Source organism: Penicillium lagena, assembly GCF_028827675.1.
Source record: "Penicillium lagena strain IBT 129212 chromosome Unknown utg000002l_segment0_segment0, whole genome shotgun sequence".
Lineage (NCBI taxonomy): Eukaryota > Fungi > Ascomycota > Eurotiomycetes > Eurotiales > Aspergillaceae > Penicillium > Penicillium lagena.
Genome location: NW_026623223.1, coordinates 1,453,884 through 1,470,634, shown reverse-complemented (window position 1 = coordinate 1,470,634; position 16,751 = coordinate 1,453,884). Strand labels below are relative to the sequence as shown.

General features: G+C 55.2%; 6 protein-coding genes across 6 annotated transcripts; 1 reads left to right on the top strand and 5 right to left on the bottom strand.

Moving 5' to 3' along the window:
- Nucleotides 1–317: 317 nt before the first annotated feature.
- Nucleotides 318–4,457, bottom strand: N7510_003346 (uncharacterized protein; the record flags this gene model as incomplete). The annotated part of the gene is made up of 2 exons (XM_056975273.1): nucleotides 318–4,289; nucleotides 4,416–4,457. 2 exons carry the CDS (start codon nucleotides 4,455–4,457, stop codon nucleotides 318–320), a joined length of 4,014 nt encoding a protein of 1,337 aa, XP_056835229.1.
- A 957-nt stretch (nucleotides 4,458–5,414) lies between these two features.
- On the bottom strand, nucleotides 5,415–6,295 carry N7510_003345 (copper acquisition factor BIM1-like domain-containing protein; the record flags this gene model as incomplete). The annotated part of the gene is made up of 3 exons (XM_056975272.1): nucleotides 5,415–5,624; nucleotides 5,687–6,000; nucleotides 6,079–6,295. 3 exons carry the CDS (start codon nucleotides 6,293–6,295, stop codon nucleotides 5,415–5,417), a joined length of 741 nt encoding a protein of 246 aa, XP_056835228.1.
- A 650-nt stretch (nucleotides 6,296–6,945) lies between these two features.
- On the top strand, nucleotides 6,946–7,779 carry N7510_003344 (SRR1 family protein; the record flags this gene model as incomplete). Its single annotated transcript, XM_056975271.1, has 1 exon — nucleotides 6,946–7,779. One exon carries the CDS (start codon nucleotides 6,946–6,948, stop codon nucleotides 7,777–7,779), a length of 834 nt encoding a protein of 277 aa, XP_056835227.1.
- A 621-nt stretch (nucleotides 7,780–8,400) lies between these two features.
- Nucleotides 8,401–10,408, bottom strand: bgt3 (uncharacterized protein; the record flags this gene model as incomplete). Its single annotated transcript, XM_056975270.1, has 2 exons — nucleotides 8,401–8,548; nucleotides 8,604–10,408. The coding sequence occupies 2 exons, from the start codon at nucleotides 10,406–10,408 to the stop codon at nucleotides 8,401–8,403; spliced, it is 1,953 nt and encodes a 650-aa protein (XP_056835226.1).
- Nucleotides 10,409–11,279: 871 nt separating this feature from the next.
- Nucleotides 11,280–14,242, bottom strand: N7510_003342 (uncharacterized protein; the record flags this gene model as incomplete). The annotated part of the gene is made up of 4 exons (XM_056975269.1): nucleotides 11,280–11,473; nucleotides 11,619–12,320; nucleotides 12,782–13,856; nucleotides 13,895–14,242. The coding sequence occupies 4 exons, from the start codon at nucleotides 14,240–14,242 to the stop codon at nucleotides 11,280–11,282; spliced, it is 2,319 nt and encodes a 772-aa protein (XP_056835225.1).
- Nucleotides 14,243–15,629: 1,387 nt separating this feature from the next.
- On the bottom strand, nucleotides 15,630–16,732 carry N7510_003341 (uncharacterized protein; the record flags this gene model as incomplete). Its single annotated transcript, XM_056975268.1, has 3 exons — nucleotides 15,630–15,982; nucleotides 16,164–16,336; nucleotides 16,623–16,732. The coding sequence occupies 3 exons, from the start codon at nucleotides 16,730–16,732 to the stop codon at nucleotides 15,630–15,632; spliced, it is 636 nt and encodes a 211-aa protein (XP_056835224.1).
- Nucleotides 16,733–16,751: the final 19 nt, after the last annotated feature.

Here is a 16,751-nt window from a genome sequence, read left to right as displayed (position 1 = left end):
ACGAAAGCACGAGGAAGAATGGCTGCCAAGTCCAAAAAAACACAAAGACAAGAAAGAAAAAGGTGAAGAGGCGTGTACATTGGTCATTAGGATTAGTTAGATCCGGAAGGATATCAAAGTAGGTAGGTGGTAGTTTTGAGACGACCTCATCGGTCAGTCACTGGTCTCGTTTGTTAACCCAAAAGAAAAACAAAACATCAACAGAGAAAGGAAGTCGGACAAATTAAAGCACGTGTATGTGGTGGAGCCAATATTTGTGCAAGTGAAGAAATAGCGTAGTAAGAAAAGGGCTCGACGCTGCAAGCGCCCAACATGAATTAAGCCTTGAGGCGGAGTGCCTTCCGAAGTAGCGGGAAGCGTTTCTTTCGTCCAGAGCCGGAGATCACCACGTCTCGCGCAGAGGGTCCATGATCTTCTTCCGTGGCAGCGATGGAACTGCCGTCGTTCGTATCTGCGCCGGGGCTGGACATCCGCGGCAATGCGGGCTCTTTGGTTGAGCTATCGGGTGCGTCATTGACCATCGCAGTTCCGTTATGCCCGCCATTTTGTGTGGACGGCGCAGGCTGAGAGGGCTGTTGAGGGGATGAAGGAGTGCTGTTGCTCGGCTGCTCGTCGGCATTAGAATGCAGTGGCCAAGGTATACCAGCTCGCTTCGACCCTCTCTTCAGCAGCTTAGGCGAAGAGGCCGGTTGGTCATGATTGGAGCTGACCGTGGTTATCGTATGTCCACGAGATCCATTCACAACGGAATCATTGCGCAACTGCTCGCGTTCCAGACGCGACCGCTCCAGCGGCGTATCTCGACGAGAGGGGCTCTCGACGTCTGCTTTGCGGATTCGATGATCTGGATTCTTAGACTTCTTAAAACCAAGCCGTTTCAAGAGACCCGGCTTGCGCCCGCCGGGCGGCTGCATAAGGAACTCCTCCAGTTCTCTCTGCGTCATACCCCGCTGGCGAGCCACGGCTGCCAGTCCAGACATACTTCCGGGTGCGTTCTGACCGCGAGACCCTGGCGGAGTGGGCCCTGATGGCGGTGCAGCCATGGTTAGTCGTCGGGCTTGGCGACGATCTTCTTCCGAGCTGTCCTCCAGCTCGGTTGAATCTCCATCACGTTCATCCTTCCGGCGCGGAATACCACGAACAGGCCGCAGAGTATTATTGGGCTCGTCTTCATCGCTTGAATTCGCAAAGCGACTGCGGAAAAACTGGGGGCGAGCGTCGCTGTCCTCATCATCCGACTCGACGAATCGCGATGCCTTCGATTTGGGAGACTTCTTGGTGACCGTCGCTCTTGGGCTCTTATTATTGGTCGAGAAGAACGAGAATCGTTGCTCGCCTCCAGAACTCGGATTCCGCAGCGTCTTCCGCATGGTGGCTGTTGCCGAGCCAGAGGAGGTTGGTCGATATTCCCGGGGCGAGTCCGGCTGTTCGGATGGTGACCGTCGCTGAGCACGTCCCCCGCCAGATCTCAACGTTGTTTGTATGGCATGCGAGCCGTCTCGCCGGGAAGGAGGGCTGGCGCGAACAAAGCTGCTAGAAGAATCGCTGCCATTCGACATGGTTCTGCCCAAAGAAGGAGGAAAACCGGGTTGAAAAGCTGGGCCAAGAGAGATTGGCCGCGATTTGCTTTTAGCAGACCCTGGAGAACTGGCATTGCTTGACCATCGAGGGTTTTGAACACCTGTGTCCACAGACATTGGTCTCTTCTGTTTTTTCGACTCCGATTGAACGGTACCATTCTGCACGGTCGGGGCTCGAGCTTGCGACTCGGATGGAAGGGGCGGAGATTCAGACTGGGATGGCATTACCCAGATTTGTCTGCTGACCGAGTCTTGGGTAGGCGTCGCGGCGCGAGCGTCTTCAGCTGCCTCATCCGGAATGTCATCAGATCCGGAATCCACAGGCGTTGTTCGGTTGATAGGCTTCGGAGTCGTATCGCGACTATCCAACGGTACTGAAGACCTGGGGATCGGCCGGCTATCAACAATAGCATTAATAGACCCAAATCCATCTCCATCAAAGTCCTCGGCTGCATCGCTGTAGACGCTATCTCCAGACTCTCCCTCAGTGTCCTCCACATCATCCAGCTTCGGAACAGCGCTCGCCACTGCAGGGGTCGTCGAGGCTGCTGCGCTTTTCAGGCTATTGTCTGAACTCGAGGGCGGGAATCCGCCCGGAATCCTGTATCCTTCCATACTCGAGCGGTCCATGCTGGGTCTCGGTTCCTCCACCTCCACCTGGGGTGTGGCAGGCTGGACAGCGATAGATGGTACTGGCGTTTCCGATTCTAAACCGGCATAGGGCTGTTGCTCAGCTATTCCCGCGATGGCTACTCCAGCCGGTTTCACGTCTGGGCTGATTGTTGCTTGAGAGGCAGTAGAAGCTTCACCGACGGACATTTGCTCAAGGATGTTCGTCCCATGTAGTTGGTGAGCTGCTTGATGTTGATGATTGTGAAGTACACCCCCAAGAACGTGATCGTTCGAGAAAGAGACGCCCGGTCCTTCCACGCCCTCCGACGAGTCACTTGATTCATTGTCACTGAATTCCGGAATTGACGATGCCTGAAGCCCGGCCTCCCGCTTGCCTCGTACGCTGCCGAATGAGGGCAATGCTGGCCGGGGTTTCATCACCTGATCGAAGTCATTTCTAGAACCATATTCCAACGGCGACGAAGGCTTCTTTTTGCCAATTCCAAACCAACTCATGCGAGACTTGGATTTACCCGTAGGCGAGTCAGGAGTAAGCTCCTCTGGAGAGGTAGGAGGGCTGGCTGCGACGCCGACGATCTCCGCCTCGTCATCAAAGCTTACTTTGACGGACCGCTTCTTCGCACCAATGCGAGGCCCTTCGTCAGAAGCCACCGAGGTGCCATCTGATATTTCATTGGCAAGTATCCCAGTCTTCCGATCTGGGGACAAAGAGTTGCCCCGAGGATGTTTCATGGCCGACTTGCCAGGCGAAATAGATCTCGGCGGCGGCTCGTGGACCTGTTCCCCAGCTGCAGAAACCGAAAGCCACTTGGCAAAGCGGGTTGATCGGCCTGGGCTGCTCGACTCGCGCAAATGCTGGTGCTGCCTAGCTCCCTGTTCAGACGAGGGAGAAGCTTGATTCGGGGTAACTGCCTCAACGTGATCAATGGTCGGAGAGGCACTCGTCAACCGACTGCCACGCCCCTGGGTATTATGAACATCAGTATCAGCAATCTCGGCTGGCCCGTTCTCTTCAGGAACCGTAGTCGGCCATTGAGCATGGGCGGCTCGTGAGGAAGGATGGCTAGTTTCCGGGCTGCTGATACTGGCCGGTAGCTCATCTTCACCATAGTCCCCCGTCAAACCGGGGACCACTGAATCATCTTCCACCCGCCCCTGGCGCCTGTCTCCCGTGTCCGCGTGTGAACTGCCTTTTGGCGCAATGACTGCCTGAGCCGCGGCAACCGCAGTGCCAACTGGAGGACCGCCTGCGGATCTGTGTGCCAAATGGCTCCCCTCCGGTGCGTGCGTTCTCGGCTTCGTCTTGACAGGCTTTTCGGACGCCCGAGTGACCGACTGCTGGATACTCGAGACCTCTGTCGACGGCAGCTCATGAACCGCCTCTTTCAAAGTCATAGACCGGTTCTGTGGCGGGCCAGTCGGGGAGTTTGGACGCGCACCCATCGGATAGGAAAAATTCACCGAATTGCGACTCGCAGAACGCTCCAGCTCCGGCACCGAACCCAAACTACTAAATCGTTTGTGGTTGTATGAGTGAGCTGCAGCCGCAGCCGCCCGCATATCCCGATCTCCATCCGCGCTCACCCCTCGCGTCTTCTTCGTGCGGGGGGACCCCGGAGATCCCGGGGTCGATCGTGTCGCCGGCTCCATGCTCGCGCAACGACGATTGGCGGGCTGTCGCGAAGAATACTGTTGTGGTAGGGACGGTAATGGAGGCACGTCAAGGGGCTCGGGATGATTCGCAGACCTGGAGCTGATCACCGGACCATGGGGTGAGGGCTCGCGAAAACTTCGTGTGCTCATGGAGCTCTGGCTGCTCGATCGGCGCAGAGGTCCACTCACGCTGGCTGAACGACGTGCAGTGGCCTGACTGGTTTGCGGCGGCGACTGCGTCGAGGACCGCCGCTGCACCATTCGCTTTGTCTGGACATTTTCGACGGGTGTCGGGGTCGGCGTGAGACTACGTAGAGCGGTCGCGGCAGCCGCGGAGGACAGGCTGCCAGACGACGGTTGGGACCTTAAAAACGCTTGGCTGGCGGCGCTCTGCGCTGATTGCGACGCGGACGTGGAGAGAGGCTAGATCAGGGGAGGAGAGGTTAATTTCATGCATCGTCATCGTCATCGTCATTGATCGGGGGCCGGACTCAAGTGGAAAGGGGGCAGGAAAAATGAGCCGGAGGCGGTTCAAAGAATGCGACATACCTGGTGGTGATGAGAGGAGCTTCTTTTTCGGCGTCCGAACATGATTGCTGCTGGCAGGCAATGAGCGAGGGTGGAGGGCCAGCCGGACACTGCAGGGTGCAGTGCCGGGGTCGAAGCGGGTCGGTCGGGATAGAATTGCTGGTCACGATTGTCCCGCGGATATGTGGAAGCAGAGGAAGAGGGAGGGAGAGAGAAAGAAGGCTCTCGAGAATAATGCGACTCGAGCCCGATGGGAAAAAAACGAGAGAATATGTGGCGGGACGGGAGGGACGAAAAGAGGAATGGGAGGACGCAGAGAGAAAAAGGTGAAGTTGGTCGTGAACTTAGAGTGAAGGGGTTTGCGTCATGACTTAACTACCAACCTGATCTAGGTACCCAACTTGCTGACTCTCAGGCCAGGAACTAACTACAACGGGCCCACGGTTTTATACAACTAGTCTAACACTATAATACACTCCCTCACTTACAGTGGTATTCTAACAGTCTGAAACCCGTTACCCGCTTAAGCGGTAGGTAGAGGTTTTCAGACCTATGGAACACGACTGCACTACTATGGACTCCCCTCCCCACCCGAGATCACCAGTCGCTCCATCCCAACCACAGCCCTGAACTTCCACATCCTAGAAACAGCCCCTCAAAAACCTGCGACCGAACGCCAATCGTATGGAGTCGTGCATCAGAACACGTAGCTAAACACGCAGTTCAAGAATCACTTGATAGATATAACTATGGCTTATTATAGAGCAGATATGATATCAATGCATAAAGGACCATAAAGCCCTCGAGTGTATTTGTCCAGATATGGCACCAGAGAAGTGAAAACCCCAACACCCACAAACGCCAGGATCTCAAAACATGTTTCATGCCGGGTCAGGAAGGTAGTGCATTTTGAGAGGAGAAACGCAGCGCATATTAAAGAAAAAGGGTATGAGGCAAGGAAACCAAAAAGCAGAGCGCACACAAATGCAACAATGACACACAACAACAAACAATGACTATCTACGTCAACGCGCCGAAGCCGATAGCCAGCAGCAACGGCAGTAGCGCCATGGTCGAGCGCGTCGGGAGTTGCAGCATGTTAGCCCCAGACCCGATCCCGCTTGTCGTGTACATGTACTGGAAGGAAATGTCGGATGAGTTGAAGCAGTTTTGACGGGTCACTTCTTGGATTTCGGGATCGTCGACTGCTGCGAATTCGATGTCGACGCACTAGAATCATCGATTAGCAAATTTTTTCTTGCACAAAACAGGACAAAACAACAAAGACCTACGTTATACAGAGCAGCGCCATGCTTCGCCGTCTCGATGACTTGGATTGTCGCAAGATCGCCCGGGACCACAGTGATGTTGGCAGGCAGGGGAACCTGCGGCAGACAGAAGGTGCCCGGAAACGGGTTATTCGAGGGGCCGGTGATCTGGAAGGGCGGGACGACCGGGTGGCTCATGTTATACGGGATGGCACCGAGGCCCAGATTCACGTAGATGAGCGCGGTCTGATGACCCGGGAACCAGCCCGGCTGGACCGCGATGGCGCCGCCCTTAACGGGCCATTTGGTGCGATTTGTCGACGTCGGCATGCCGCCGCCTTTTTTCGGGAGTTGTTAGTTGATCATGGATGGTTTTCTCTCAAATTCAAGCAACGAAAGAAAGGAGATCCCCTTACAAGGATAGATCCATTCCATGCCGTAGGGATACATGTATGTGCCATTCTTGGGGTCGTAGGCTACGCCCAGTCCGTTGGCTGCTTGAATAGTGCCGTTCGAATGGAGGTTATTCCCTCTGTACCCCGGGTAGGTGATGATGGTGTGGGCATCCGCCAGACCGAGACACAGTAGCAGCAGTACGAGGGACCACTGCGCTATCGAGTGTTGCAAGCCCATGGCGAGAGAGAGAGTGTGTGTGTGTGTGCGTGTGTGGATGTATACAAAAAGAAGGAACACAAGAAGCTTGGAAAACCCAGCACGCCCGGATCATCGGGGGAGCGGCTTTTTTTGAGGGGCACCGCTTCTCCATATCTTCTTGCTTGTGCTGGTGTGACCGACTGTGCAGCTGGACGAGTGGTCGATCACGGCCGGCTGCAAGTGCCATCACTCATCGCACTTGACTGAGCGTGCTGATTTGCGGACGCCCAAGCGCCCAGTCTAGCGCTAGGCCGGGTCTTGCCTGGTGCCGGTGGGGAGTGTTCTGCATCGGGCGCTTAGCTGTGACGGGATCGCAGTAGTCGAAGCCGTTACTGTAGGTGACAGTCAGGTACTCGCAGTTAGTGAGTGTATATGGATACACTATTCAGGCAGCCATTGCGAAGAAATAGCAGAAGTAACAGGTACTTAGCAGTTCTGATGAGGAATTAGGGCTCGGAACAGGAATAGTACGAGAGTGATGTAAGCATGCCAAGAACCTCGAATTAATCCCCGCAAAAAAAAACCTCCATTATCATTCATCCCATCGCCTAGATCGTCTTCTACACCTTGACTATATCAATACTCGCTCATAATGTCGATATACCGCACCATATAATACTCCCTACACCATGCCCCACACTTCGCGCACCCGGCGCACGACTCCCCAGAAACGGATCCAAGTGACCGACGACGACGGCTGGACCCATGTCACCAGCAGCAGCAACGTGCGGCGCGTAATGCGCACAGCTACACACCGCACTAATACATCTTTGGACAACAATGACAAGGAGGAGATGAAGGAGGAGGAGCCCGTACTGGCACCCGCCGAAGCACCCAGCCGGCTAACCCTCGCGCAGCTGCAGACGCAGCTCCGGGGCCACGGCGAGAAGTGGGCGGACTCGCGCTCGGGGGCGTGGGTGCGGGAGGTGCTGCTCCAAAGCTTAGCATTGCCAGAGTCTGCCAGCAGTCCGGCTGCTACTTCTCCCGTCGAGGCAATCGTGTGCATCGGGCTCGGCAGCCCGAGCGGCTTCCTGCGCGGCGGCTGGGTTGATCGCCGCACGGTGTGTCTTTACCAGCTCGCTGCGCTTGTAGCGATCAAGGACTTAGTGAGGCGACAGCAGGATCGTCCGGTCCCCGTATATGCACAAGATCCCGTGTTCAACACGCTTGACCGCGAGCTTCTCGAGTCCCTCGATATCACAGTCGTCGAGCACCCGGCCGCATTCGATCTCGTTACCCAACGCTCGATGGTATTCTGTCCCGGAGCAGAATCCAAGCATCTCCTGCAGATCTTCTCGTCTCGGCCGCGGATCCTTTTCTGTAATCAGATCGATACAATCGACCCCCAGTTCAGGTCTTTCTTGGAACACACACGGCCCCGGTTAATGCCGGATTTCCCGCCGTGTGAGGAAGCATTCTGGCGGCTGGCTTTATATGCGATGCATGGTGATTCATCCGATTGAGCATTTCTCGGCTGAACCACCGTTGATTTTGGATTGATATATTCATATGGCGGTGTTATGGTGCATTGCTTTGGAGCTTCTTTGAAATAGATGGATAGATGTTGGCTTACAATTTGATTTACAGCATTTGCATATAATGAATATAAACCCATGAGATTCAAAGCACCCATTTCTGTAGAACATATTCACATTAAACATGACCCAACGCGAAAGGAAGAAAGGGAAAAAAAACTCCCGTCCATTTCGCACGTATAGAAAGAACCCCAAATATCGATAACAATACCACTGACCCGTGCGAGATAAAAACACCATCCCGAGAAATAAACCGACCAGAAAGACAAGACATAAAGTGCGCTGATGAAGAACAAAGATGCTGACTGATAGTGTAAACGCCGGTGGAAGGTAGGTAGAAGCGGACCCGGAGGACACGGGTCATGACGAGTAGTAGGTGGCGAAGGAATGTAGAAAGGTAGGTATAAGGTGTTGAAGGAGAAAGAGGTCGGGCGGAGAGGAAGATTGTGATGAGAAGGCGAGGTGAGGCGAGGCGAGTGAGACAATGCCCATATGCATAGATGTTTTTTCATGATCGTTATCCCATTAAGATAGCCAGACGGCCAGTAATCATGACGAGACAGTCTTGCCGTTGCAATCTGGAATCTTGAGGCCCGGTTTGACTTTGCGCCCGGCGTCCATCAGGCCCCATTTATCTTCCCAGTCTTTGCCGGGGGTGTTGTAGATGACTTTCCAGGGCTCGTCGAAGGCCTCGAACCTGTAACAGACAGTTAAATAAAATTCACAAAGAGCCCAACAAAACGAAGACATACCAGAAATACTCGGTGTCGTTCTCCAGAGCCTGGCAGACCCAGTCTGACATGTAAGTGTTCATGTTATCAATGCTGGCAACCGACCCTGGCGTTGAAGGATCACACTCAGGACTCTGGCCGCAGTCCTTACCACCGGCGCTGGGCCAACCGGTCTCGGAAATGATCTGCTTCTTGCTAGTTTCGCCTTTGGTCAGGACCACGTCGTTCCATTGCCAGAAGTCCCATGTCCAGGAGGCGGCGACCTCAGCGCTGACACCGGCGAAGAAAGGGTGGATGTTAGACATGACCATGTCACAGGCAGCCACCAACTCGGCATTCCAGTTATCGCCCAAGTCGGAGGTGCCAATGAGCATGTCGATGTTGTGTTTGGCGGCCCAGCTGCGAACCTGCTTGATGTAGCCGATCAGGTTGGTCTCGGCAGTTTGGATATCGGGTCCTGCGCGGTACAGAGCCTCGTTTCCGACAATGATCCCTCTGAAAATCGAGGTGTCCTTGGTTTCGCTTAAGATTTTGTACAGCTGGTCCAGCTGGCGATTGATAGTCGTATGATTAGAGTCGATCCACACGCCCAACCAGACCTTCATGTCGGTCAACTCGAGCCGGTCGATAGCATGCAGCACCATCTCCGTCTGGTTACAGTCCGTGCCGTACAACCGGACGTTGTTTGTCAGCTGCGTTAGCACCGCCATGTCGCGAGTGACGTTGTTCTGCGAGGGCGGGTACTTGAGGCACAGCGGATATTGCACTCCCCACGGGGTGTAATCGATGCCGGGAAACACCTTGTGCAGCTCTGGGTTGTTCATCAACGCCTTAATCTCCGCGGAGTCCTTGCCGAGATCTCCATTATCCGCTTCGTCCTCCGCCGCGGTCTGGTCGTTCGATGATCCACTCCCAGATTTATCCTGGCTGCCCAGCGTGCCTCCCACGGCACCACCGATGATCGCGCCGAGAATAATGACACTGAGCAAGATGCCGACAAGCCATCCTCGCTTTTTCCGACCTTCCATGTGCTTCTTGCGTGCCGCTTTTTCTCCTTCTCCCGATTCTAAGCCGCCACCACCGGGGACTGGTCCATATTCCGTGCCTCTGTCGGCGGCACCCTTGCCCTTCCCAAAGAAGCCACCCAACATTGCCCCACCGGCCACTCCGCCTGCTGCAGCGGCCGCTCCATGTGATCCACGATTGCGTGCCGGAGTTAGGAATCCATCGTCGTCGCCGTCGTCGGCAATCTCTTCCGGGTTGATGTCGAGCGGTATGTCCGCGCCACTGTAGCCGCTGTAGTGGGATTGGCGCTGGTAGGGCCCATCGCTAATGATGCCGCCACCACCACTGTTGTAGCGTGAATGGTTAATGAAACTACTGCGCTGGGATGGGCCCGCATCGCTGAGGTGTGTCGAGGACTGGCCAGGTGTCTGCATGCCTGGGGGAGGCATCGCTGCACCCAGAGCCATATTGGAGCCATATGAGCGTTCGTGTCGTAATGACTCGGCGCTACTATATGCCGCTGGAGGAACGTAGGGGTTGTCGGAGGGGGTTGAGTGGTAGCCTCGTTCGGCGGGCCCGGTGAAGCCATCGTTCCGCATGCCGCGCACGGCATCGACGCCGCTCAGCCGATCATGGGAATTGGCGACGCCCAGCGCAATCCCACTGATGCCACCACCCACCGAGGCTGGGCCGAGATTGTCCACGCCCGGCGTCACGGTCGAGTTGTCTCGTATCGACTGCGAGTAGCGATGGGATGGCGGCGGGGGCACGTCCAGGCCATCGTAGTTGGAGTTATCGTACCGCCGGTTTGGACCGGACATGGTTGCGTTGCGAGCAATTCAGACGAAGGAGTTGTTTGTCGGAAACAAAAATGGAGGAGGGAGGTGCTGGTGGTGGGATTAATTAGTCGAGGGAGGAGGCGCAGGCGGACGGAGTTGTTAGGCTCGCATAGCACGGTAGGACTGGAATCCAGGGTTAGGATCCACAGGTTCCAACGATAGACGATGGGGTGGATAGTGTAGACCCGGGAATAAAATAGAAAAAAAAAATAAGGGAAAAGAAGAAAAAGTCAGCAGGACGAGGCTGTGTTTGAGGGTGGTGTCAGGTTGAAAGGGACGAGATCAAGGGGGTTTAGCTTGCAAACGGTCAACAAATGGTGGCCGGGACAACGGGTCAATGCTAAAGACTAAGTCTCAGAGTAGTTACCACACCAACCAGACTAATCGGCAAGAATAGTCCATGTGGTACCTATTCCATATATTTGTACAGCTTCTATCATATCCAAATGTACGCCTCTTCTTTGCGATCTGTCTGATCACATCTACATATCCAGGGCAGCCCTTGTGGACAGGACCCTGGGGTGGACCCTGGTGGACCCTGGTCCTGGATGGCCTGGTGGGTTGCTATTTTTGGGCACCGCAGAACTTCCTTGCAGCAGAGACATCCGAGAACTTTCGAACGTTAGGAAAATTCATTCATTCGTGGTATCGCGTACTATAGCCCTAAACACACAAGAAGACTAAGAAATTCCATCCTCCATCCGGTAGAATCCTAACCCTAATCCTGAGCAGCGCCAAATCCTGTCCTTTCCAACCCTGCCCCAACCCTATCCTCGCCATCTCTGTTATTTGGACCTCAAATCATTTATAGAAAACCAAAAAGCCCCAACGCCATAAACCCACCATCTGACTACTAGCCCTCAACCTCCTCCGCACTTCGCTGCGCTGCCGACCCGTGGGTCTCACCAGACTCAGTCGCCAGATTTCGGCCCGCGCGCTCGAGAAACCGGCGCTTGCCACGTCGCGTATCAAAGTGGTCGGGGATGGTAGCCGGGTCCTGCCCAGCGGCCAACATGCTACTTCGCATTTTGTTGCGGTAAGCGTCCACTGTAACCCGGAGCCAGTTAGCCATGTTCTCTGGTGAGACAATGTTTCAGCCGCGCTCGGGATCTCCGCCCCACGTGCCGCAACGGCCGGGGACGGAATTTAGTACGGGCTATTTATGAAGAAAAAGCGAAACAGACAAACATACACGATCGCTGCAAAAATAGCATGCGCCCCGCAAACACTCGGCTCTGGCTCCAGCTCATGCGGTAGCCAAGGTCATTGAGGAGAACTTCCTTGCGGTGCTTGCGCCGCGAGAGCTGTGGCACCGCGACCTCGCGCTCGCCGCCGTCTAGCGACGGCGCAGGTACGAGCGTCCGGCTGATCGTCGTTGCCTCGGTGTCGTTGGCCTGCTCGGCGTCATCGCGGAAGAAGCGGTTCCCCGGAACGACCTGGCCCGGCGCGTCTTTCATCTGCACGGGGAAGTAGGTGCGCGGGTAGACGGCATTTGAGCGGCGGTACGAGTCCGGAATCTCGTGCATCTTGACATCGTCTAGCAGGATCTTGACTCGCACTCGCGCCCCGCGCTGCGGGTCGTCTACCTGCAGGAACTTGCGGCGCTTGCCGCCGGGCAGCGAGCCGAAGAGCTCAACGTGCGTGGGATTCTGCTCGTCCGTGTCGGTGTCGGCGCCGCGACTGGGAGTCGCGATGGGGTTGTGTCGGCCCAGAGGGTTGACGTTGCTGTTTCCCCGGTGGAGCGGCGGCATCGATGGCCCAACACTGGAGCTGGGTGCTGTTGGAGGATTAGGAGATCCGTGGAAAACCTGCGCGGGGCGGAGATCGGTTGCAGACGACAGACGACCTGTGTCAATAGATGAACGTGGTGCACCAGTAGGATATTCTGCGGTGCCTATAGCAGGATCGCAAGCAGGACAGGGAGAAATTAGCCTACGCTGTACTTCATGCCGGGTGACAGGTTTCGGTTCCAAGAGGGAAACCGCAAAAAAGGGGGAAAAAGGACAAGAAGCGCGGCGGTATCAAATGGTAAGACGATAGACAGAGCGCACAGGGTATGGGAATAACACACAGACAAAATAAAGCCAACACAAGAGTAAAAGAAGCATGTCCAGTCCAGATAAGGAATACACGAATGGACTGTCGACCATCTTATACAGCCACCGAGACACATGCACACTGCAGTAACATCCCACATATACACATACAGCACATACAAGGTACAAACGCCGGTCCCAGAGAATCCACCCTTTAGGGTAGAGGATACATGGTCATAGGGCATATCCCGCCGCGCACGGTGCAAAAGAGACATCGAACGACAACGGAACAGAACACGTCATATATGGTGAAACATACCGCTGACTTCCTCATGGTTTGGGTTTCCGTCTGCTTGAGCATGAGCATGATGGTGATGCATATGTTGATGGGCCATGGACATAGACCCAAGACTCGGACGAGGCGCCGGCGGCGCCATATGACCACCACCAACACCGATTCCAGGAGCAACCGGACTGGCAGCAGCCATGTGTGGAGGAGCAGGGGGTGGAGCTGATGCCCGTCGGTTTATCTTGGCCTGTCTGCGAACCCGCCGGCTGCGCAGTCGAGGGTCCTGGTTGCTGTTTCTCCAACTATCCACGGCTCGCTGGATGAGTCCGCGCTTTCCTTGCAAGGCCGGGTTCAATTCAGCCAGCGCCCACCCGACTGCGTTACACTCGGTCTCATAGACCAACCGGTTACCTCGGTATTGGTCCTTGCTGCAGCACGCCCGAGGATATACGCAGTTCTCTGTCTTGAACTCCTGGCTGAGGTTATCCACGTTCACTGACTCGACGTCACAGCGAATGGTGTATTCCATCTTGATTCTGTCGCGCGAGTATTCAAAGGCAATCCACTGCACGCCATTGCTGTCCTGCCGCACGACCAGCGGTGTTGTGGCGGGGATGGGTCCAGGCGCTGCGCTGGAGCTGGTTCCTAGTGGCGGGCTTTGATGGGCGTTGTTGGTCTGCATTCCTGGGTTGCCTGGCCCAGGGAGCGGCGGGTTCAGCATCGCTCGTTGCGGTGGAGTGGGTTGCTGTGACGAGTCCATCTTGAGGATGGGACTTGTCGACAAAGCGGAGGAGTGTGGCGGCATCTGCGCCGAGGTTGTTTGAGGAGGCATCATCATTGATTGCGTTGTGAGTGGGTTTTGCTGAGGAGACGGGTGCGCGGCGTAGGGTGAGGACTGGACGGGGTTCATAGGTGAGTACGGCGGATATCCGTACATTTGCGGCGCCATCTGGGGCGACTGTGTATAGATGTGGCGGCCATGCTGGTCGTGCGGTGGTTGCGATGCCACCGATGCCGGTGAGCTGGACTGAGGAGTATGATAGATGGGGGGGTATGGTCTCTGCATTTGAGCGGTGGATGCCATGAGGTCGGGTGGTCCTACAACCTGGATGTCAGTGATACTGTCGCCGAGTGGAGAGTAACTGAACTAAACTTACCGCTAGATGGATACTGCCTCGGGGCAGACGAGGTGGTGTATGGAGTCGGGTGGGTAGTGTAGTATGATGGTTCTTGCGACGGTGGTCCGTACGGGCTCTGGGGCTGTAGGACAGCGTTTCCTAGACGGTGGGAATATGTGCCCGAGGGGATCGAGGTCGCGGGTTGAATAGGCGACGCAGGGCCGGGCTTTTGTGGTTGTACAAGTCCGGCTGATCGAGGTTGTTGTAAGGAGTGGTGAGACTGCTGTGAGCCCGGATGCGCCGAACTGCTGTGACGAAGCTGTGGCAGAAGCGCATTATCAGTATCGAAGGAGGAATTGGACAGCCAGCGCATAACTGTTCGCGCCCGACTGTATGGTGATACAACAACCTTCCAAGGTGGCTGTGGGAGAGCAAAAGGAGAAAGGGAAAAAACAAAGAGTCTATGGACACAACAGATGAGGAACAGACGGAGTGACGCCATGAATCAAGACATGTGGGAACCGTAAGCAGGGCATCCATTCATGGAGGGGTTGGATTGGGCCACGGAGCAGCACTGCCTTGCAGCAGGGGTGAGAGTATTAAGTGCGTAACCCAGAGCCAGGTTGTTGCCAGGATTGCCGGTCCAGGGTCAAAGAAATGCGGCGGATCTGTGTAGCTATTGGTGTCTCGAGACTGCGAACCCGGGAGAATCAAGCACGCGAGGCTGAACGCCGGAGCCGCTGGAAGTTGGTACAGCTGGGGTAGCCTCGGAAGCATTGTGCTGATTGATGCATTGCACCGCTGATAGCTGAGGGGAAATGGACCCTTCGCCGCAGCATTCTGACGAGACTTCCACGGGATTCAGAGGCAAAAGAAGATGTATAGCGACTTGCCATCAACAAATCATTGAACAGGCAAATCCTTTGTTTCCTCAGAGAGGGCAAACACTCTTTTGTCCCCGAGTCCCAGGCCATTGAACGAATTGACCGGAGGAGGACCAGCAAAGCTTCGGGCAAATAAGACTCGCGATGCAGTGACCAGAATCGCAGCGACATACACTTCAATAGCCCGCGACCAACATGAAAAAGACACAACAAAAGGCAAAGAAAAGGGAAAGAAAAGAAAGCCTAACAATGGCCTGAATGATATTGAAGTAGGAAAAAGACTCTCACAACGCAAGATCTAAATTGCAGTCGGGCAGAAGAGATAAGACATATAACTTACCGGATCTTCCAAAGGATCTTCCTTGTAGTTGGTAGACACGGGCGAAGGACCAAGGTCAGCTTGTACCATGCCGGTCAAGAAAGGACCCTCTTCGCGGACAATACTTGAATCTGATGAGGTTCTCGCTTTCTGGGCGGGATCCGATCACGATCTGGCGGCAGTGGGAAAGCAATGACCAGGGGAGGAAGAAGCGCGCGTGGAGCGACTGTCAGAATGGAGCCGGGCACGAGGGCGATCCCGGAGGCTGCGTGACGGCTAGTCACTGACTACTGACTGGGGTTCAGGACTCGACGTGGGCAACGGTTGCGATGCGAGTTACAGGCCGGGTGGAGGGTCCAGGGTCGTTATTTAGCTGCACCGGGGAGCCCCATCCATGTCTTGCCTGTTGTCGATGAGAGATAAAAGAGGCGGGACAAATAATAAAAGAAAAGAAAAACCAAAAAAAAAAAGAGAATAAAAGCCCAATGGGGAATGGTGGCAGACACGAAAAAGAATCGTGGAGAGTGACAGAGAGAGAGAGAAAGTGCGCAAAAAGATTACAGGACAGCGGGAATAATAATATGGACCGGAATGGGTGCAGCAGAGCAGATTACCGCCGGGTCAATATCCGATATCCTGGGAGAGGAATAGTTAAGGGGCGACGAAGTGCAGCGTGCAGAACGGTGCGTGGTAGGAACAAAGAGGCAACAGACCTCGGAGTAGTGGAGGGACGCTGATACGCTCGAGGACGAAAGACAAAGAGGTGGACCCGTGACGTTATCTAGGCGCTTTACATCCATCTGTGTCAGGGCTTGAAGGCTCCTTACTATTTGCCCTTTATGACGATCCAGCAGCATCAAACGCTGGACCCACCAGAAGCGATTGCGGAGTCGAATGATGGGCTTGCGGACTGTATGTAACTAAAGGTCGGTTTCAGGTACCCTTCGTGAAATTTCACATCTCGGAGTTATATCGAACGGAGGATCGGCGGGGGTTTCTTTGTTGCTACTGCTGAACTCCACTTGAAGTGATCGGACTCAGCCTTGTTTCTTTTACACCACTCTCTCCAGATAAACTCGAAACAGGCTAACGGCCGCCCACCGTGACCCGAGTGCGTTCGTGAGTGGCAGAAAGCCGCTGTGCAACCCGGTCGAAAATGGCGCAGCGGCTGATCCTCATCCCCTCCCCCCCCGGTCCGCCACTGGGTGAACTAGTCTCACGGTCGTACGATGATTGATGCTGCTGCTTCCCGCTGACGACGAAGCTACGGCAGGGTCGAGTCCTGGCCTGCCTGCCACTAACTAACTAACTAAAAGCCTAGAAGAGGGGATGAGGGTCGACCATGGGCGGCCTTGACTCGTCGACAACACGGGCGGGCCAATGACGGGCAGATCGCTCCATCCTCCGATGCGGGCCTCCACCCGGGTTCGCCCCTAGCCTGGAATGGCGTTAGGCTAGTCTGGACTTGGCACTTCTGGACAAAAGCTGTTGGTTCGAGAAGCAACTCTGACGTCGACTAGCACCCGAAGTTCTTTGTACTCTGTACGCACCTTCCAATGAGGGCCAGTACTCTGGGTAACTCGTCTGGAATCGGCACCTCGGTGCCCGATTCCTTCCCCTTCGCTAGATCCTCGTGTGCATGTCTCTCGCCCATGCCCATGGGAAAGATCGGTGGCTCC